The following is a 23,426-nucleotide window of genomic DNA, read 5'->3' as shown; positions in this document are numbered from 1 at the left end:
GCTCTGCCATTCAATAAGATCATGGCTGATCTGATCTTGGCCTCGACTCCACTTCCCTGCCCGCTCCCCATAACCCTTGACTCCCTTATCGTTCAAAAATCTGTCTATCTCCACCTTAACTATATTCAATGACCCAGCCTCCACAGCTCTCTGGGGAAGAGAATTCCAAAGATTCACGCCCCTCTGAGAAGAAATTCCTCCTCATTTCCGATTTAAAAGGGTGCCCCCTTATTCTGAAACTATGCCCCCTAGTTCTAGATTCCCCCACGAGGGGAAACATCCTCTCTGCATCTACCCTGTCAAGCCCCTTCAGAATCTTATGTTTCAATAAGATCCCCTCTCATTTTTCTAAACTCCAATGAGTATAGGCCCAACCTGCTCAACTGTTCCTCATAAGACAACCCCTTCATCTCCGGAATCAACCTCGTGAACCTTCTCTGAACTGCCTCCAATGCAAGTATATCCTTCCTTAAATAAGGAGACCAAAACTGTACGCAGTACTCCAGGTGTGGTCTCACCAACGCCATGTACAGTTGTAACAGGACTTCCCTACTTTTATACTCCATTCCCTTTGCAATAAAGGCCAACACTCCATTTGCCTTCCTAATTACTTGCTTTACCTGCATGCTAACTTTTTGTGATTCATGTACAAGGACCCCCAGATTCCTCTGTACCTCAGCATTTTGTAATCTCTCCCCATTTAAGTAATAATTTGCTTTTTTATTTTTCCTACCAAAGTGGATAACCTCACATTTTCCCACATTAAACTCCATCTGCCAGATTTTTGCCCACTCGCTTAGCCTATCTACATCCCTTTGGAGATTCTTTGCATCCTCCACACAATTTGCTTTCCCACGAATCTTTGTAATATCTGGTCATTATCACATTGCTGTTTATGGGAGCTTGCTGTGCGCAATTGGCCGCCACATTTCCTACATTACAACAGTGACTACGCTTCAAAAAGTACTTCATTGGTTGTAAAGCGCTTTGGGACGCGCTGAGCTTGTGAAAGGCGCTATATAAATGCAAGTCTTTCTATCTGTGAAACTATACTGCAGCAGGGATTACTGTCTTCAGGAAACATTGTAAATGATAATTAAAGCAGGAAAAGAAAATAATGGCAAGATGCCCACTTTAAATTGAGGCTGATGCTTTTCAATCTTCTAATTACAGATTTCTGCACTGATGTGTGTTTTTTTTAATCTGCTCTGGGTGCAACACACACCAATCTCACTCCCACTTAGCGAGGCGATTATAGTAATTCACATAACTAATGCGCCAGATTAAAAGCTGATGAAGTTGATTTAACTTTAATGTGGATGTTTTTTTGCTGGAGCTCAGTGTTAATTTACTGCACTTTCCCCCCCCTTCTTTTCAGAGCCCAAGTACCCCACACTCATCCAGTCGATCGCAGTCATGATTTCTCACTCCTATAGGGATAGTCTCTTGGTAAGTTTACATTCACTTCACTTGATTACTGTTGTGTCCCTCTCTGTCATAACGAGGGTGGGATTAGGGTTGATCTAGTTTCCTTTTTATTTTCCCTTTCTCTTCTTGCTGTTAGAATCATAATCATACAGCACTATAGGAGGCCATTCGTCCCATTGTGCCTGTGCTAGCTGTTTGAAAGAGCGATCTAATTCGTCACACGTCCCTGCTCTTTCCCCATAGCCCTGCAAACTTTTCCTTTTGCAATGCATTCCAGCTCATCATAACTTGCTGCTTCTTTTTTTCCTGCTCCTCTCGTTCATCTCTTATTTAATAAAATAAAATGATAGGTTGTGATGGTATTGGGGGGGGGGGGTGACAACCACACAGGGGGCACACCTCTTTGTCAAAACCCCTCACGTGAGGACCTGGCCTAAACATGAATAAACCTGGTGCTTAGCATGTCTAGTATATACATTCATATATCCGAGGCTTGCTGCCTACTGTGAAACCACTGTTTGATAGGGTATAGTGTGTGTCCATGCTGTGGTCAGGAGGATGGTGGCACTGCACCTACACATGGTGAGTTGTTCTGCTTCCAATGCCACTAGTGAGGACCTTCTGTTTCCTGCTGCCTACCTGTCCTTGTCAGATGTCTAATGGCTATTTCGTGACACTTCACTTTCAGAGAGGGACAAATAACTGGGGTCTCTTTGGAATCAAGGTGGCTCCAAGGTGACATAGCTAGTGATGAAAGGTCAGAATTAAGTCAGCCTTCCATGGCAGACTTGTTAGTCCAATACCTGAAACAATGAAGTCTGCAGTACCGCAGGGCAATGTTCCTCCTTATATTTTTTTGGGGGGTGCGCGGTCCCTTTAACGGGCTGCGCAACCCATTCAAATCTCCCATTTGAAAAGCCGGTCCCGGACTGCGCGGGACCTCCAGGCAGCTGCGCAGCTTAGCGGGAACATTGCCGCAGGACACTATTGATGACTGACCTGCAAGTTTGGGTCACTAATCTACCCTGGAGGACTGTGTTTCTTTCCACTCTGCTTTAGATATCCATTATTTGGCTTTCGGGGTTAAGTTGTTCCCAGCTGTACAACTAGCAGGGTTACCAACTTGCATGTTTAACACGAGGAATGTCCCAAGGTGCTTCCCAGATGTCAAAAAGAGAGAAATTAGGATTTATAATGAAAGGCTTGGTTGAAGAGCTGGCTTTTGAGGAGGTTAATAAGGTGGGAAGTTCTAGGGAGGGAATTCGAGAATGTGGCTAAAGGCTCTGTCATAAATAGTGGGATGAGGGTGGAGTGGCAGGGAGATGAATAAAAGGCCTGAATCAGAGGAACAAAGTGTTTGGGGGTTACAATAGGGATAGCCTGTGGAGAGGGTGACACAAGGCTGTGAATAGCTATATAGACAAGGGTGAGAATTTAAAATTTAATGTAATGGGGGAGGTGGTGAAGGTCAACGAAAATGGGACTTAGAGGAATAAGAAATGAGTGGCAAAAGTTTGGATATATTGGAGTTTATGGAGGGAGGAGAATGGGAAGTCAGCAACCAAGGTATTGGGATATTTGACTTTGGACGCAACATAAGAAATAGGAGCTGGAGTCAGCCACTTGGCCCTTCGAGCCTGCTCCGCCATTGAACAAGATCATGGCTGATCTTCTACCTAAACTCCACCTTCCCGCACTATCCCCATATTCCTTAATTCCCTTAGTTCCCAAAAATTTATTGACTTCTGTCTTGAATATATTCAACGACTGAGCATCCACAGCTCTCTCGGGTGGAGAATTCCAAAGATTCACAATCCTTTGAGTGAAGAAATTTCTCCTCATCTCAGTTCTAAATGGCCGACCCCTTATTCTGTGACTGTGACCCCGTGCTCTAGATTCCCCAGCCAGGGGAAACATTTTCTCATCATTAACCCTGTCAAGCCCCTTAAGAATTTAATATGTTTCAATTCGATCACCTCTCATTCTCATGCAACAGTGGCATGTATAAGGGGTTCAGCAGTGGAGGGGCCAAGGTAGGCTGGAGTTGGGCAATGTGGTAGAGGTAGAAGCAAGCAATCTTGGTGAAGGATAGGATGTAGGGTTTAAAACTTAGCCCGGGGTTTAACAGGACACCAGGATTGCAGATGGTCCGTTTAGCTTGCTTCCACCTCTACCACATTGCCCAACTCCACCCTACCTTGGCCCCTCCACTGCTGAACCCCTTATACATGAGGAAAATGAACCCAGTGTTGGGGGATCAGTGTGTTTAGCGGAGGCTGAGGATGATGGCTTCGATCTTCCATATGTTGAACTGGAGGAAGTAGTGAATCACCAGGACTTGATGTCGGACAAGCAGTCTGATAGCATGGAGGCAGTCAAAAGAAGTGATGGAGAAATAGTTTTTACTTGTCCAATATCTGGGTAAATGTTACAGGATTGTCCTGCAGTCGAATCAAGAACTCTGTTGCTGTATTCCGATTTACTAGATATGCCATGCATCCTCATGTGATATCCTTGATTTTGGTAGGTGGCAGAATAAACACTGTCAGACCGTGGCTTAAGCTATAAACTACTAGTTTGATTTATTGCACAGTAAACAATAAATGAATAGTATTGGCGGACATGCCTACAGCCGTCTAGGCCCTATAAGCTCTAGTATTGCCTTTCCTTTCGGGCTCTTTTTCTAAAAACCCACCTCTTTGACTAAACTTTCAGTCACTCCACCTAATAATCACCACCTTTGGCTCAGCCTTGATTTTTGTCTGATTACGCTTCTGTGAAGCGCCTTGGGGATGTATTCCTACTTTAAAGGTGCTATATAAATGAAAATTGTTTACAATAGCTACAAATTTTACAATGCTCGAAAGTTCAAACAATGAAGCTGCTTCTCGGGTACAAACGCTTAACATAAAAATGAAACTTGCAGCACGTTTCGCTGTGTCTCGTGTGGCTGTTTGCTACCAGAGTTTCTGACCTGCCCCATCGCTGCCACCTTCAGAGTGACTGCCGATTTGGCAAAGGATCAGCCTCGGATATACAATTCAAAAATTCTTTGATAATACAGCAAAACTAAAGACATTTAAAATTGTGTCTCTCGTAACCGAATTAGGTAGTCAACTGTTCATAGAATAGTGTTTGCCCATATAAATACAGCTGCCACTTACAGTAGAGCTCAAAGACATCTCTGCTTGTCTAACTGTGCCCAACTATGTGAAGTTGACCAAAATTGAATAGAACAATATACAAGCAGATAATTGTCAGGAAATACTCTTGAGAATAATGTCTTTGAAGTGACCTCCTGCATGCCAAACTTTAATATGTATTCTCTGCAGCTGAAGGAAGCACATTAAGTGCCCACCATTGAAAGTGACTCACGCTCCTGGGCAAAGATATTAAAGTATATAGATTGGACATTATTAGAAATATGAAATGAAACTCCCCATTCATCACAGAAGGATCAGTAAAGATTGAGATTCTCAATTGCTTTGGGAACTATGACGGTTCCTAAACTGCTGGAACCTTGGTAATGTCGTAGCAATGAAGTCAACCAATTGTGAATAATATCAGCTTTGGCTCAGTGATGGGACTCTTGCCACGGAGTCAAAGTCATGGGTTCAATCCCCACTCAAGAGACACGAGCACCTAATCCAGGTTGATACTGAAGTGGTCGTACTGATGAAGTGTTGTACTGTTGGAGGTGCCGTCCTTAGGATGAGACGTTAAACCGAGGCTCTGCCTGCCCCTTGTGGATGTAAAGGATCCTATTGCACTCTTTGAAGCAGAGCAGCAGAGATCTCCTGGAGTCCTGGACAATGTTTATCCCTCTGTCAACATTTATCTCTCGATCAACATAAACAAGTTATCTGGTCATTATCTCATTGCTGTTTCTGGAACCTTGCTGTGCACAACTTGGCTGTCACATTTGCCCTACATTATAACAGTAACTACACTTCAAAAATACTTCATGGGGCTTTGAGGTATCTTGAGGTCATGAAAGATGCTATATAAATGCAAATTCTTTCTTCTTTCTAATGTAGAATGGAGATTACATATATATTCTGGAGTTCTGTTTGATTTAAGGGAACATAATTTTGTCTAAATTTTTTCAGGACAGCAAATGGGTTGGGCAATGTTCATTATATGGTAGATGGTAGTTGGATTAACATCAGTAGAGATATAGTTATTAGCACAGGGTGTTGGCTTGGAGTGTTGCCACTTCTGTGTATTAACTTAATTTGCTTGTACTACTTTTAAACAAGGTTGAGGCTCATGGAGCTAATGGCACATTAACCAACTGAATTGAAAACCAGCTTGTAAATAGGAAGCAGAAAGTGATCAGTAGGAAAAGCGCTTTCTTTGAAGCACTGACTGAGGTGCTCAAATGTTTTATGGGACATTATGTAACTGAGGCTGTGGGTGGGGAGGGTGAGAGGGACTAATGTTGACTGGAGAGCAACAGGCTAGGGTTGAATAGTAGAGGTATGGAAGATGGATAATCTCCCGAGATATTTTGATTGTCTTTAGGATCAGGGAGTATTTGTGAAATATTGTCTCTCCAGAGATTAAATAGGTTGACTTCACGATGGGGTAAAGTGTACATGGTCAGTGGAAGAACTTAGCTTGAGGGGTCAAATGGTCTTTTCTCATTCCATATATAATAAAAACAGAAAATGCTGGAAATACTCAACAGGTCAGGCAGCATCTGTGGAGAGAGAAACAGAGTTAATGTTTCATAGAAACATAGAGATAGGAACAGGAGTAGGCCATTCGGCCCTTCGAGCCTGCTCCGCCATTCAATGAGATCATGGCTGATCTTCGTCTGAGATCTTAGCTGATCTTACCAGTTCAGTACCCCGTCCCCGCCTTTTCTCCGTAACCCTTAATCCCCTTAGCCTTCAGAAATATATCCAATTCTCTCTTGAAAATATTTATTGAATTAGCCTTCACAGCCCTCTGTGGCAGGGAATTCCACAGGCTCACCACTCTTTGAGTGAAGAAATTCTTCCTCATCTCTGTTTTAAATGATTTGCCCGCTATTTTTAGACTGTGGCCCCTGGTTCTGTGCTCCCCTGCCATTGGAAACATTCTCTCTGAATTCAGCCTGTCCAGGCCTGCCATAATTTTATATGTTTCGATGAGATCCCCTCTCAATCTTCTAAACTCCAGTGAGTACAAGCCCAAACTATTCAATCTCTCCTCGTAGGTCATTCCCGCCATTCCAGGTATCAGCCTGGTGAATCGCCGCTGCACTCTTTCCATGGCAAGAACATCCTTCCGCAGATGGGGCGACCAAAACTGTACACAATACTCCAGATGCGGTCTCACCAGCACCTTGTACAGCTGTAGTAAGGTATCCCTATTCCTATACTCGAACCCCCTTGATATGAAGGCCAACATACCATTTGCCTTCTTAATCGCCTGTTGCACCTGCATGCTCTCCTTCAGTGACTGGTGCACAAGAACACCCAGGTCCCTCTGCACTTCCCCATCTCCCAATCTATTGCCATTTAGATAATAATCTACCCTCCTGTTTTTACCCCCAAAGTGGATAACCTCGCATTTATCCACATTATAGTGCATCTGCCACGTATCCGCCCATTCCCCCAACCTGTCCAAATCGCACTGTAGCCTCCTGACATCCTCATCAGAGCCCACCCCTCCTCCTAGTTTAGTGTCGTCAGCGAATTTGGAAATATTGCATCCAATTCCCTGATCCAGATCATTTATATATATTGTGAACAGCTGGGGTCCCAGGACAGATCCTTGCGGCACCCCGCTGGTCACTGCCTGCCACTCCGAAAACGAGCCGTTTATTCCAACTCTCTGTTTTCTATCCGCCAGCCAGTTCTCTATCCACGTTAATACTTTGCCCCCAATCCCATGAGCCTTAATTTTGCATGATAATCTTTTGTGTGGAACCTTATCGAAGGCTTTCTGGAAGTCAAGGTACACCACATCCACTGGCTCTCCCCCATCTATTTTACCAGTTACTTCCTCAAAAAATTCCAGCAGATTAGTCAAACACGATTTACCCTTTGTAAATCCATGTTGACTCTGTCCGATCCTTTCCCCATTTGTCAAGTGCTCTGCTATTTTATCCTTAATAATGGACTCTAGCATTTTGCCCACAACCGATGTAAGGCTTACTGGTCTATAATTCCCTGCTTTCTCTCTACCCCCCTTTTTAAATATTGGGGTAACATTAGCTACCCTCCAATCCACGGGTACTGTTCCCGAGTCAATGGAGTTCCGGAAGATGATCCTTAGAGCATCTGCTATCTCCAGGGCCACCTCCTTAAGTACCCTAGGATGTAGTTTATCAGGCCCCGGGGATTTGTCGGCCTTCAGTCCCCTCAACTTACCCAACACCATATCCCTAGAGATACTAATTTCTGTCAGCTCCTCCCTCTCATTAGTCCCTATGTTTGCCGATATTCCTGGGAGGTTATTTGTGTCCTCCTTTGTGAATACAGAACCAAAGTATGAGTTTAATTGGTCTGCCATTTCCTTATTCTCCATTATATATTCTCCCGAATCGGACTGCAAGGGACCGACTTGGGATTTTACCAGTCTTTTCCTCCTGATATACCGATAAAAGCTTTTGCAGTCTGTCTTTATGTTTGCTGCAAGTTTACTTTCGTATTCTATTTTCCCCTTCCTGATTAATCCCTTTGTCCTCTTTTGCTGTATCCTGTACTGCCCCCAATCTTCCGGTCTGGTGCTTTTTTTTGCCAGTTGATATGCCCTTTTTTTGATTTTATGCTGTCCCTAATTTCCCTCGTTATCCACGGTTGAGCCACCTTTTTAGGTTTATTTTTATGCCAAACCGGTATAAACATGTTCTGGAATTCTTCCATTCTATCTTTGAATGCTTGCCATTGTCTATCCACTGTCAATCCCCCCAGAAACACCACCCAATCAATCTTACCCAATTCCCGTCTCATACCCTCGTAATTCCCTTTATTTAAGTTCTGGACCTTAGTCTCTGATTCAATTTCCTCACTCTCCATCTCGACTGAGAGCTCGATCATATTATGATCGCTCTGACCCAAGGGGCCTCGTACAAGAAGATTGTTGATAAGTCCCTTCTCATTGCACAATACCCAGTCTAAAATGGCCTGATCTCGAGTCGGCTCCTCGACATATTGGTCCAGATAACCGTCCCGAAGACATTCCAGGAATTCCTCCTCCTCAGAATTTTTACTAATTTGGGTAGTCCAATCAATATGTAAATTAAAGTCACCCATGATGACAGCTGTGCTCTTATCGCACGCTTCTCTAATTTCCCTTTTTATGCCTTCCCTCACCTCCATATTACTATTTGGAGGCCTATATATCACACCCACTAACGTTTTCCTCCCCTTGCTATTTCTCATTTCTACCCATACAGATTCCGTTTCATCCGAGTTAATATCCTTCCTTTCCATTGCATTAATCCCCTCCTTTACCAGCAATGCTACCCCACCTCCCCTACCCTTTTGCCGATCCTTCCTAAATATTGTATATCCCTGGATGTTAAGTTCCCAGCCTTGCCCACCCTGCAGCCACGTTTCTGTAATCCCAATCAAATCATACTTGTTTACCTCTATTTCCACAACTAATTCATCCACCTTGTTCCTAATGCTTCTAGCATTAAGATACAAAGCCTTCAGGCTTGCTTTTTTCACACTCTCATTATGAATTAGTTTGGCCCTTTGTGTTTCTCTCCTTTGCTTATTGCTTCTCACCTTTCTACCATCTATTTCTGACTTCATATGACTTCCCTCTTTTCCACTATCTAGGTTCCCATCCCCCTGCCAAATTAGTTTAAATCCTCCCGAACCGCCCTAGAAAATATTACCCCGAGGACATCGGCTCCCTCACAGTTCAGGTGTAGACCGTCCCCTTGGTACAGGTCACTCCTCCCCAAGAACTGGTTCCAATGCCTCAAGAATTTAAATCCCTCTCCCTTGCACCACTGCTCAAGCCACGTATTTAGCTTATCTATCTTACTCTCTCTAAACTTATTAGCTCGTGGCACTGGTAGCAATCCAGAGATTACTACCTTTGAGGTCCTACTTTTCAATTTAGCTCCTAACTCCCTAAATTCAGCTTGTAGGACCTCCTCCCTCTTTTTACCTACATCGTTGGTACCTACATGTACCACGACAACTGGCTGATCCCCCTCCCCCTTCAGAATGCTCTGCACCCGCTCGACGACCTTGCTTTCTTATGTTTATTAATTCAGGTTGCTTGCACTATGTGGCTGTGTTCTCTCCTAGCTAATTCTCATATCGGCAACACTATTTATAGAAAAATAGAATTAATCATTGAATGAACAAGTAGGTTGAAATAGCTAGTTCCTTGTGATCAATTTAAAAAAAATTGTATGGACCATCTGCCTATTGAATCAGCCTCATCCTTGACTCTAGTGTCTTAAAGGCACCAGAGTTCATGAGAAGTAGTTGACAAATACACTTCAATATTGAGGTAGGCAAAATTTGCCACGGTTAATCATGGGGCACTGTGAACAGGAATAGAGTGTGACCCAATTTAAAATTGTTATGCAGAATTTTTTTTATCCAGTTCTTAGCAAGCTTTGGTCCTCATTCATGTTTAGTTTCTGAGGTAGTGGTTCCATTGCTGGCCTTTGTCATTTGAGAACTTGTTAAACAGAGGCATTCTGCATGAGTGCCCAACCATTTTACTTGTGTCAGTACAACATGTGCTTTTTGATTACACCGACTGCTAAGTGTGACATTGAGTCTCACAAACTGGAAAAGCGAGAATTTACATTTATGTGTTGCCTTGTGTCCTGAAGCAATTTACAATTAGTGGGTGACTTTTGAAGCACAATCGCTGTTGTTATCTAGGTTTGTTTGGAATTAGCTGATCTTGGATGAGGTGGTGGCCCCTGGGATGGGGTGAGGAAAAATTATTCACAGTTCACAATCCTAATCGGAGTCCAGTGGCCTAAAGTGCGCCACCCACATTATTAGCAGGTGGCAGTGAAGGCCATAGAATTATGAATAGCTAGGAGTGAGCACACACAACTAATTTAATGAAGGGATTTGGACATCATAAACCACAGTTGGTGAATAGCCTGCAGCTGCTCATGTGTTTAGAATGGCCACTTGGATGAAGAACAAGAGGCTGTCATGGCCTGTGGAATCACCACAGCATAAAGGCAAAGAAAATTGGAGTGGTTAAAAAGACACACACACGCATAACAATATTATAGCTTTTTTCCCTCCCCCTCACCCATTATGTTTAGGGTGAGAAAGAACTTTGTAGAGCTTTTGGTGACCGCAGGACACCCCAAAGTGCTTCATAGCCAGTAAAATGCCTTTTGAAGTGTAGTCACTGTTCTAATATAGGGAAATGCAGCAGCAAATTTGCAGACAGTGAGGTCCCACAGACAGCAATATACGATCAGATGATCTGTCTTCGTGATGATGGTTGAGGTCTAAATATTGGCCAGGGCACCGGCAGAATTCTGCTCTTCAAATAGTGAGGTGATCTTTTACATCCACCTGAGAGGCAATGTTCCCGCTAATTTTTTTTTGTACTGACCCACCATCTCAAATCATGAGACAATCGGACCAGGTCTGATACAGGTTTAACATAACTTTGCTGCTTTTTAATTCTATTCCTCTAGAAATGAACCCCAGTGCTTTATTTGTACCTTTGTGGTTTTTTTAACCTGCGTTGCTACTTTTAATGATTTCTGAAGCTATACCCCTAGCTGAGGAGTGCTGCACTGTCGGAGGTGCCGTCTTTCAGATGAGAGGTTAAACCGAGGCCCCATCTGCTCTCTCAGGTGGATGTAAAAGATCCTGTAACACTATTTCGAAGAAGAGTAGGGGAGTTATCCCCGGTGTCCTGGCCAATATTATCTCCCTCAACCAACATAACAAAAACAGATTATCTGGTCATTATCACATTGCTGTTTGTGGGAGCTTGCTGTGTGCAAATTGGCTGCCACGTTTCCCACATTACGGCAGTGACCACACTCCAAAAGCACTTCATTGGCTGTAAAGCGCTTTGAGACGTCCGGTGGTCGTGAAAGGCGCTATATAAATGCAAGTCTTTCTTCTTTCTTTCTAGATCCCTTTGCACCTCTACCACATTTAGATTCTTATTTTCCAAGGAGTAGGTAGCCTCTTTATTTCTCCTACCACCATGCACCACCTCACACTTATCTATATTGAAATTCATGTCATTTACATGCCCATTCTGCAAGTTTGTTTATGGTAGAATTAATTAAAAGCATTTAGTTTGTCATGTACAAACTCTTTTTTTAAATGTCAGAAATAACTGTGATATAAAAGAACTGCATAATAATGCATTAACATTACAGAATCGTCACTCATTTACATGGTTATGCATTGACAAACAATCGAAAAGCCCACAGTGAGCTGAAAGAGGCATATCTATTTGTGCAATTAGTATTAATTTTAAAGTTTCAACATATTAGCCCATCCCTCATGTCACTATAGCAAAGGCTGCACAAGCAGCAGCTTGCCTATGGCGCTGACGTGCTGGACCTCCACATAAGTGATTAGAATATTAATCACAATGCAACAAGACAACCTACAAATATAAAGTGCTGTAGTTCTTTAGTTCACAGTATTAAAAAGAATTGAACAAAAACAGATATCTGTATTTCCAACTTCAATCACTTCCATTAATAAACGTGGTCTTCTTGAACCAGCACACCCTCCATGTAACATGTCAGAAATGCAGCACTTATTCACAAGTGCAGAAAAACACACACACAATTTGCTTGCGTCACTGAATTAAAAACAAAAAGCAGGAAAAGCTATGATTTAACAGAAATAAACATTCATCTTTCTTCCAGGACAGGAGAACTAATCAGACTGACTTGGAAATGTTTACTAATATGGTGACATAAAGATGTTAATTTATGAATTTTGCTTCTAATGTTTTTCTCTCAAACATTCTCCACAATATTAACCCCTGCTCCTATCACAAAAAGTGTTGAATTACTTTAGGTACTTCACAATTAAATAGTGGGAAACAAGCTTCATTGTGTACTCAATTTTTAATCTCCTATTTCAAACATTTATACCAATTGAAATTGTACATTATCAGTTTAATCAAAGTATTTTCTGTGTCTTTCTCAATAAACAAATAGTGGTTTCTTCTAAAGTAGGTTCCTGCAATTTTTATACATCATCATTACATAACTCGTGTTACTATTAACACTCCACTAAACGTTTAAGAGGAAATTTATATTTACATTATTCCTGGGACTTGTTCGGATATTATAGAACGACAGACAAAATAAAATGGTTTGTGTTTTTCCCCTTTTTTGGTTCTCTTCCTAAGTGCCTTAATGATATTACTTTTTATTGACTTTTTAAAAATATATATAACTCCTACAAATCCTCTCCTGCTCTCCCCCTCAACAGCATGGTTGCATGTTTGTGTAAAGATACTCACTTCCCTCGATTGCTCAAAATCAATTATTGTGAAATTTCAATTTTAAAATGTTTTAAGCAATTCAGAGTCTCTTTCCAAGCATTTGGACTTCAAGACTTGGTTGAAACTTGTTTAGATGAGGAAATAGATTTTTGCTTGTTTCTTCCAAAATCGAAACTTGGTTTGGGGGGGGGGGGGGAGAAAAAGTGGTTTTTAACACACATTTTTTGTGAAAAGTTCATTAAAAAGCTTTAAATTCTTTCAAGTCTCGTTGCAGCTTTGACAGAAGAAGTTGCTCCAAATTTTTCTTTCCCTCTTCACGCTGTCATTAAACATACAACAAAAAAATTAAATAAACACTAATTCAAAACGGAGATCAAATAAGGAAGTGAATAAAGTGGTTAAACTTCCTAAGAAGGCGGCGAGGTTATCTAACCCCAGCCTTGGCAATGAGTTGGGATCGGTTTTGGAGAAGTTATTTCCTCTTTTTCTGCTGCCGTTCCCTTCATCTCTCACAGACTGAGGTACAAACGAGGGCACAAACTTTTTCCCCTCTCTCATAACATGATTTAAATAACCCTGATAAACTTTCAAAAAGGGGACAACAGCTGGCATCGGTAGTGGGGAAAATGCTAGAATCTATTATAAAAGATGTAATAGCAGAGCACTTGGTAAGCAGTGACAGGATCGGAAAAAGTCAACATGGATTTACAAAAGGTAAATCATGCTTGACTAATCTACTGGAATTTTTTGAGGATGTAACTGGTAAAATAGATAAGGGAGAACCAGTGGATGTGATGTATTTGGACTTTCAGAAGACTTTCGATAAGGTCCTGCATAAGAGATTAGCGTGCAAAATTAAGGCACATGGGATTGGAGGCAAGGTATTGACTTGGATAGAGAACTGGTTGGCGGACAGAAAGCAAAGAGTTGGAATAAACGGGTCGTTTTCCGAGTGGCAGGCAGTGACTAGTGGGGTACCGCAAGGATCGGTCCTAGGACCCCAGCTGTTCACAATATATATTAATGATCTGGACGAGGGAATTGGATGTAATATCTCCAAATTTGCAGACGACACGAAGCTGGGTGGGAGGGTAAGCTGTGAGGAGGATGTCGTGAAACTCCAGTACGATTTGGACAGATTGGGTGATTGGGCAGAAACATGGCAAATGCACTATAATGTGGATAAATGTGAGGTTATCCACTTTGGTGGCAAAAACAGGAAGGCAGATTATTATTTGAATGGCAATAGATTGAGAGAAGGGGAAGTGCAAAGAGACCTGGGTGTTATTGTGCACCAGTCGCTGAAGGTAAGCATGCAGGTGCAGCAGGCGGTTAAGAAGGCAAATGGTATGTTGGCCTTCGTAGCAAGAGGGTTCGAGTACAGGAACAAGGATGTCTTGCTACAGTTGTACAGGGCCTTGGTGAGACCGCACCTTGAGTATTGTGTGCAGTTTTGGTCACCTTACCTGAGGAAGGACGCTCTTGCCATGGAGGGAGTGCAGCGAAGATTCACCAGGCTGATACCTGGGATGGCAGGAATGACGTATGAGGAGAGATTGTGTCAATTGGGCTTATACTCACTGGAGTTTAGAAGATTGAGAGGGGATCTCATCGAAACCTATAAGATTCTGGCAGGTCTGGACAGACTAGATGCAGGAAGGATGTTTCTGATGGCCGGGGAGTCCAGAACCAGGGGTCATAGTCTAAGGATAAGGGGTAAGCCATTTAGGACTGAAATGAGGAGGAATTTCTTCACCCAGAGAGTGGTGAACCTGTGGAATTCTCTGCCACAGAGGGCGGTGGAGGCCAGTTCATTAAATATATTCAAGAACGAGTTGGATATATTTCTTGAGGCTAAAGGGATCAAGGGATATGGGGAGAAGGCAGGGACAGGGTACTGAAATTGGATGATCAGCCATGATCTCATTAAATGGCGGAGCAGGCTCGAGGGGCCGAATGGCCTACTCCTGCTCCTATCTTCTATGAATGGCAAACTGACGGTTTTCAGCAATTTGGGCGAATTTATAAACTATCATTAGTAGGTGAGCGTGAATCACATAGAATCATGGATTGTTGGGAGTGAGCAGCAGAGCCAATTTAGGAAGGGGTTTGGACATCATCAACCACAAAAACAGAATTCTGATGCTTTTATGTAATTAACTGAATTCCAGGATTACATCTGAGCCTGGTTATCAACTTGCTGAAGTGTTTAACATGGCCTCAGAGCAAAAGTGATGCTAGCGCCAGTTATAACCATGGCAAGAGTGAGATCGTGTTTCTTTGTTTTGGTACACTGCCATGCAATTTGCAGGAACAGTTAATAAGGGAATTAAGTTCATTTCCACCCTCCCTCCCCACCCTACCTCCTTTTCTTCCATGCTCTCCTGAAGATGCTAGCGCAATGCTGGGGTACAGTTCAACAAGGAGCAGCAGCCTTTCAGTATTTCATCCTAGTGACTATTCTTAACATGGGAGCTGAGGATGAAGAGAGATTGGGTCGATTAGGCTTATATTCGCTAGAGTTTAGAATAATGAAAGGGGATCTCATTGAAACTTATAACATTCTAACAGGACTGGACAGACTAGATGCAGGAAGGATGTTCCCGATGGTGGGGGAGTCCAGAACCAGGGGTCACAGTCTAAGGATAAGGGGTAAGCCATTTAGGACAGAGATGAGGAGGAATTTCTTCACCCAGAGAATGGTGAACCTGTGGAATTCTCTACCACAGAAGGCAGTTGAGGCCAATTCATTAAATATATTCAAGAAGGAGTTAGATATATTTCTTAAGGCTAAAGGGATCAAGGGATATGGGGAGAAGGCAGGAACAGGGTACTGAATTTGGATGATCAGCCATGATCTCATTAAATGGCGGAGCGGGCTCGAGGGGCCGAATGGCCTACTCCTGCTCCTATCTTCTATGTTTCAGGTCATTAGGGATACTTGTGACAGATTTAAACATCTAATGTATATTATCTGTTTGTTATCACCGTGTTGTACAATAGCTTCCAAATGTAATTTCTATTTTTGCAGACTTCATGAGAGAAAAGCCTGGCTGGTTTCAGGGAAGCTGCTGCATCGGAACTGAAAATGATGATTTCCGTGAACTACCTTGCACTTATCAAGATCTCAACCAGAACACCAAAGATCCTCCAGATTATCCACATGCATTCCACCTGGGGAATGTTCCATCCCAGCAACATCTGGGGCAGTGTATTCGATGACTGTTACGAGTGGTAGTGTTCTGGGGCTAATTTTTCTTGGATTGCTTTTTTTTAAATCAGTTCTGAGGCTGTGTTTTATTATATCCTATACCTTTTTTTTTAAAGTACAGTAACAACTCCTGTTTGTGTGAGGGCAGCTACACATTTTATCAAGAAACTTTAAAGTACTGCTGGTAATTCACACAAACTTCATTACATGTGCAATGTACTTTACAACAAAAAATCCCCACAAAAAAAAGAGACTAGCTTATGGAAGATTTTGCTTGACTATCACTCCAAGTAGGTTAAATTTAAAAAAATAAAAAAAAGTGGCTGGACCATACATTTTACAAATTGCATAAATGTGATTTAAAATATTAAATGTAAAGGGCTGCTTACCTTGATGGTACAGTATTACCAGTAAAAGTAGCTTCTACTTGCTGCGCGGGGGGGGGGTGAGAGAATCTTTGAACAGAAGCCATGCTATTGTTCAGAGTACTTTAGGCAGTAATCGTTGCTCTGTGACATCAAAGGCTCAAGACTCGAGATATTTACTGTGATTTGTTGCTCTTGACGTGAACTGAGACACTGTGACATGGACGCCCCTATTGCCCAGCCCAGCTCATTGTGAGGGATAGAATGGTTGCACTAGTGTCGAGGCACAGTCAAAAGGAACTACATACAGCAAATTGGCAAAAAAAACACAATCTCAGCGCACAAATGGTCTGTCCAACAAACCCATCCATCACACATTGGTGGAAAATGGATTTTTAAATCCTAATCATTCACTTCACATTTAATTATTTTAAGTGAACACTTTATTTAAAAAATATTGAATAGTTTCCTATTGAAATAATGATTGTCCGAGAGAATGTGATGCAGTGGGACAAACATTATTCTTTCTCCTCTAGAACCTGGGTTTGGTTCTACCTCAGACTGACGGGATGAGTGGTTTATATTGCTGCTGCATCGAAGGGTTCCATGGAAAGGGAGTTGGGGGGTCTCAATCCAGCTGTGCATGATCCCTCATTTGTCACCAACTAGCAATGTCATTGAGCGGTCAAAAAGGATTTGGAAATGGAAATGATAGACTGATGCAGTTGAGTATATTCTTCTGAGTCTGGGGATGAGGTTTATTGTTGGGGCAGATCAGCGGGCGCTTTTCTGTGCAGGTGTCTGCACCTTATCTAACCCGAGAGTGCTTAGCGCTGCTGTGGGGCCAGAAGTGGGAAAGTGTTCCATTCCCCAGTTCTAACACCCTGGATATCATTTCTTGAGAACAAAAATTCACACATATAGAAAGGAAGATGCCAAAAGGTGATTGTAATTAAAAAGCAGCTGTTACATACGGAGTTTCCTTCATGTGCAGAAATCGGTAGCATTTCAGCAAAGGTAATGAGTGCAAATTACTGATTTCGAAGAGGTAACTGAACTGTAAGTCCTAATTTAATTGTATTTTAATTTACAAATTAACTATTAGGCATTTAACATTCCTGGTAAAATCCTGTGTATACATTGCTCCTTTACATTGGCGATTTAATTAAAAATTCCACAGATTGGTGTTTAAGTCACTCTCCTTTATTTAGCACACCATGTTTGAAAATATATATTTTATTTTGGGGGAAAATTAAGTCCATTGGGTTGAGTTCTGGTTTCCAAGCGTAGAAGAGTAGCTGTTCCTGTTTAGCTATTGAACTACTGTTTAGGAAATGGGAGTGGGCAGTGGTCCTGAAAATTTTGAGTGACCACATAGTGATCTTGGTAAAACAGTACTGCACATATGGAATGTGGTGCCTAATTAATCAGACAGAATTTTTATTGGACGGCCCCAGAAGATAGACTGTCCGTTGCATGGAGGTGGATCGAAAGGCTGAGATACAGTAAGGTTTGTGTGGCTTGAATCCTAAGGGCTACTTGTAAATGAAACACAGCATTCTGTTGGAGCTCAAACTCTGTTCCTGCAACATGGATGTTTTGCATAGTCTAATGGTATCTTTGCTTTTCTACTCACTGACAGATGCGGTGCTGTGAAGGTCACTTCAATTTATATTGTACTCTATATTGTTTGTGAAGTCAACAAATGGTTGACAAGTTATGAAGAGGCTCCAGCTTTTCATGTCGTATGATGAGCAATCCCAGTTGGCTGCATTGCTGATGGGGGAATGTCACAGCCCCTGTTATTCGTATCTAATGTTGCTATTGGATAATTGCTTGAATGCTTTCTTTTTTATTTAGTAATTAATGAATTTGCTGTTAGCTGTGCACAGATTGGCTGCTGTGTCTGTCTACATCGTGACGGCACTTCAAACAATCTTTTGGTTGTACTACGCTTTGGGACATGAAAGGTGATGCACCAATGCTAGTTCTTCCTTTGTTGTTTTTGAGTATTGGTCTATTTAGCAGAGGAAACTTGAAAGTAGGATTATTTAGAAGCTATTACTCCAAACCCACCTTCCCTGTCAACAAAATGAGTGCTTGCCCTTGCATCAATGATGTGAAGTAATGTACAAGGGTGACCGTTAACAGGAACATTGCAGATGGCCAATACCTAGGTGATGGATAGAATTTAATAATTAATTCATAAAGCCGCCATTTCCTACAAGACAAGCATTAGCAACATTGAATGAAAAGTTAAGTGATGAGGTGAGAAAGATGCTGCTCATCACTGTGATCTTTCATTCATGTTTCCGAACTGCCTGGCATTCTGAAGACAAGACTGCTTGTGATCCTCTTGGTGTTTCAAGCTAGAAGGTGTTGGGCTATAACATGCTGCTGGGTGTTGGTTGATATCACTCACATGCGCTTGTATCAATTGGGTACATTTTGTCCATTTTGCAACTGAAGTGGCCAGGTGGAGTGGAAGCTGGTAATAAGATGTTCTATCTGAGGTGGGGGGGTTGACGATGCTCAGCCTTCCCTTGCTTCAGTTGTTTCTTGTTGATCTTGTAGGAGCTTCAAAGGTGGTGAAGCTACACACTCTCAGTCTGCTCCCCTGACGACTCACTTGGTATATGGTGTGGTACTGAGCCACAGAGACCAGGAAGATCCAAGATTCAATTCTCTTTCTCTGCTGGACAAGCTGATCTGGAAAGTTGTATGGGTTACTATACTTGGCCTCAATACCCCAAATGAAAGAGGTGGAAAAATCAATCGGGGTTCCTGTTCCTGATTGCTGTTGGAAAGTAGGTTTGTGTGGACTATCGGTGAGAATAGGATTGGGCTCAGCTGTAACATGACTCCACTCACCAGGTTGAACAGCTCACTGTCCAAGGTTGCAACATGAAAGACAGCCACTTGGGGCAAGGCACTGAACCTTATATTGTACTCCATATTGTTTGTGAAGTCAACAAATGGTTGACAAGTTATGAAGAGGCTCCAGTTTTTCATGTATGACAAGCAATGCCAGTTGGCTGCATTGCTGATGCGGGAATGTCACAGCCCCTGTTATTCATATCTAATGTTTTCAGCAGAGGAGGGGGGAAAAGGGGAGATGATGGGGGTAAACAGATTTGAAAGGTGAATGTGTAAGCACTAATAAGCATCAAGTCTTGGGTGATTTCCAGTTATTTTTGATTGGATTAAAGAGACATATTCATAAACTATAGATGCCCTGGTGGACAAAGTGGAAAGAATCTGTTGGGATGGGTTAAACTAAGGAAAATTCACTTCTTGGGGTCAGCTATTTTTCAGATTTTATTTTCTTTCCTCAGTCTTCAAGCAACTTAATGTTGTCCTGTTTTATTTTGTACTTTACATGGTGGGTTGTGGGATGTACTTCACATTCATATCAAAGTGGGTCTTTAAGATGTCACATTGAGGTGATTTCCACTCCAGGCTCCATTTTAGCCATGACTGACTAAGGGACATTTTTTCTATAATAGCCAGCATTATGTGACACTTTAAACAGAATACACATTTGTAAATAGTTGTGCATGGGAGAATTGGAGCAAATTAAAGGCATGAGAGTTTTGATTCAAAACTTGGAAAACTGTTCAATTAAGTTAAGTTTGAGAGAGTGTGTGAGTGTGTGTGTGTTTGGCGGGGGCGAGGAGGAGATCTTGGCAAATAGTTACCTGTATAAACAGAAATGCAATTACGGGCAAAGAAGGTGCCAAGCTAGGAATCAATCTGTCTTTCAGCTGATGACTATTCCCACTTGTACTGCACACATCTGCCTTGGCACTGCATAATGAATGTAATTATATACTTGATGTGCACCAGCACATCCTGTGTGTCAGGGTGGCAACTTCATCCATTTCTTTTTAAACTGCTGGGCTGGAGTTTTGTTGTTTGTGGCTGGAGTGACTGGACAGAATACTTCTGCTCATGATGTGCCTTGAGCTTTTGATGTTTAGGTGGGAGTTTTTCAGGCTGTGATCTTCTGTTTACGACGGGTGGATAACAAATGTGGTACTTCTATACGAAACACATCAAATCACCTTACTGGATTATCATTTAAAGAAACAGCTACAGATTGGAAAAAAGTTTGTATTTGATAGTGTAATTATAACTCTGATCTATCTACCTTTTGAAATAACTGTGAGCGAGGGAAAGCATAAACAGTATCTGTCCCAGGCAGGAAGAGTTTCACACCTCCTTTTAGTTTTCAAAGAGAAAGATTAAATTCTTCTCTGCAGGTGATTTGGCCCAAGAGGAAATTAGCCCCCCTCTCAACGTGTTTTTGGTGGGCTGGAGTGTGTAGTCGCCAGTTATATTGTCTTCACGCCTGCTAAACAACAGGTCTGTAGGGTAGCAGGAATACTCCTCTGCTTGAAACTGATTTAAAGAAAAAAAAACCATTTGAAAAAAAAATGTCATAGAATTTCAAACATTGGAATTTTACCACCCTTTCAATACTCAATACTAAAACAAGGCACCGGCAACTTGGATTGTTTACTTAACCAAAAGTGGATGCTTCGGGTTTAATTTCAGCTAATGAATCTTTGCTATTAATGTAGGAAAAAAAGGGATAAAGACAGAACGATAACTGCTATATGGTGTAAAAGCTGCCGAAAAACAGGATTGAGGAAGGTTCGGAGGTGGAGGAAGCTAGAAAATAGCTCTTGTTCAAAAAATGAGCCAAGTTTCTTTACTTTTCAGCTCCGAAAACTACTAAAATAATTTCCTAACCTACCATGATTGAGAAATTTCCAGGCCTGAGTTGAAAAGGTACAGACATGCTCTTTTGAGGAATTTGGGTGGCAGAACACACAAGATCTTGCTGCAATGTTTGGGTTTAAAGGGGCATTATTGTCCGTGGTTTTGGGGGATTGCTTACATACATTATATAAATTGATCTTTTGATAAATTGGTTCTTTTCCCTTTGCTAAAAATGGCAAAAGCGCTTCCTTAAGGCTCTGACCAATCTATTTTCCCTATGTTGGGCAGTGATATTCTAGGAAGGCCACAGCATGCGGTAATAATGGGCAAAATGCTCACAGGATAAGTACAAATGAGGAAAGACATTTGGTCCGTCATAACTCAGCTGTCTAGAAAGAGAAGTCTGCAGTCTTTCTAGCACAGCATCCAGTTGGTTCTTACAGGTTAAGATTTCTGTTTATACTACTGTACCCAGAAGTCTATTGAGCGTGTTGATTATTCGTTCTGATATTGGTCCTAAATTTGTCTGTAATCAGTTTGAGCCTATGACTCTTTTCTACTAATTCTGGTGACCTTGTAGCAGTCCTCCAGTTTTAACCTTCCTATACCATTTCATATCTTTGAGAGGGAACTTTATGGAAGTGTTTAAGATATTAACTGGTTATCGGGATAAAGAGCCCCAATGTTCACTCGTACCTCCTTTAATATCTTGGATCAGACTCTTGGCTCTTCTTTGCACCTGTCCAGGACTTGAACCTTTCTGTTGTATGTTGGTGACTAAAACTGGATTCAGTACTTGGTGTAATGTCACCAGAGTACTGTACATCCTATGAGTTACACATTACTGATTTAGCAACATAGTTCGGCATTCAGTTTTGTTTGTTTGCTGTTCTGTAGTTATTCTCCACAACTTGCTGTGTTAAGTGTTGAATCTATTCCCTTAGGATCTCTATTTCATCTTTAGTTAAAACAAAAGCAAAATACTGCAGATGCTGAAAATCTGATATACAAACAGAAAATGCTGGAAGCACTCGGCATCTTAGGCAGAGTCTGTGGAGAGAGATACCAAGTTAGCTGCCTGACCGCTGGGTGTTTCCAGCATTTTCTGTGTTCATTTTTAGCTAGTTCGTTGAAATTCTGAACCGGGTCCTTTTTAACGGATGAATCATTCAACAACATTTATTGGTTTTCCTCCTTGCAAGAGATTCATATTTAATTCAGTTGTTTCCTGCAGCATATTGGTTTATTAAAATAGATTAACTTCATTCAAATTCAGAGACGAATGGGACAAGTCATGCTCAATAGTTTCAGATAGAGAGGGACACACTCATAGACTCATGCCACGTTGAACTCCAATTTTATTTGTTCTGGGTGGGGGGGGGCGAGAAAAGCTTTTGAAGTTTGTTCCTTCCTACCCACCAACCAACTACCCACCCACATGTGTCCAGTTCAGTTGAGAACAGCTTCAAGCGTCACATTTCCATGATGATGTGCTTGACCATGCCGGACGTGACTAATTAACAAATAGAGGGTGATCTACAAAATGTTCTTTGCTTGCCCCACCCTACCCCTTGTACTATTTCTTTACCAAGTACCAAGACAACCCCGGCCTCCCAGACCTTTAAATAAACAACATGGTAACTGCTGCTCGTAAGTGCATAAAAATGAACCGGGCCCATTTTAGGTTCTAGCTGCCCTTCCCTTTTCATGGAAAAGGGTCTTGCCTCCACTCGGTACCTTCATGATGCTGAAAGTGGTTGAGATTTAGATTTTAATTGTTAGGTGCGTATGAAATGCAACAGCCTGTGTAGATTGACGTTAAGGAACACTGCACCCTTAGCCCTTTCCTCAGCACTTCCTCCTACGTGTACTGGAGTCTTGATGGTGGTGGTGCCATTCAAATGCATGTACTGTACATTGTGTTTTAAGTGTACATCGGTGTTTATTACTACATGTTTACTATGGAAATAAAGTGGACGCTTGCAACTTACAGTACCTCAAACAGTGATCATGTGTATCTCTTCCTCTCTATCTGTTCCTCTCCCTCTCCCCGACCATGTTCAGCAACTGATTGTTTCCATCTGTGCAGCATCATTACCTTTCTAAAGCTAAATGGAAATCAAATAATCATGGTTTAAGCACAAGAATGATCTATGCATGGGTGCCAGATGGCTAATTACTTCAAATTGAGCTAAATGATGTTGATCAAGGCAAATTGTTCACTACATTGCAGGAGCCAAATACCAAAGTAATGCCAGTTAAACATGACA

The 23,426-nt window shown here is 41.8% G+C and overlaps 1 protein-coding gene across 1 annotated transcript in view; it reads left to right on the top strand.

Annotated features, from left to right (window-relative positions):
- The window catches only part of ophn1 (oligophrenin 1), a 254,404-nt gene extending 231,258 nt beyond the window's left edge, over positions 1-23,146 (top strand). Inside the window, exons 24-25 of the mRNA XM_086000871.1 lie at positions 1,379-1,449; positions 15,887-23,146. Coding sequence (XP_085856997.1) covers positions 1,379-1,420 — 42 coding nt within the window. The 3' untranslated portion in view covers positions 1,421-1,449; positions 15,887-23,146. The remainder of the gene's footprint in view (positions 1-1,378; positions 1,450-15,886) is intronic.
- Positions 23,147-23,426: the final 280 nt, after the last annotated feature.

This window comes from Somniosus microcephalus, chromosome 1 (assembly GCF_052327205.1).
Source record: "Somniosus microcephalus isolate GS21.2 chromosome 1, FLI_Smic_1.0, whole genome shotgun sequence".
Classification (NCBI taxonomy): domain Eukaryota; kingdom Metazoa; phylum Chordata; class Chondrichthyes; order Squaliformes; family Somniosidae; genus Somniosus; species Somniosus microcephalus.
The sequence above is the reverse complement of the archived record's forward strand: the minus strand, read 5'-3'. Positions and strand labels throughout refer to the sequence as shown.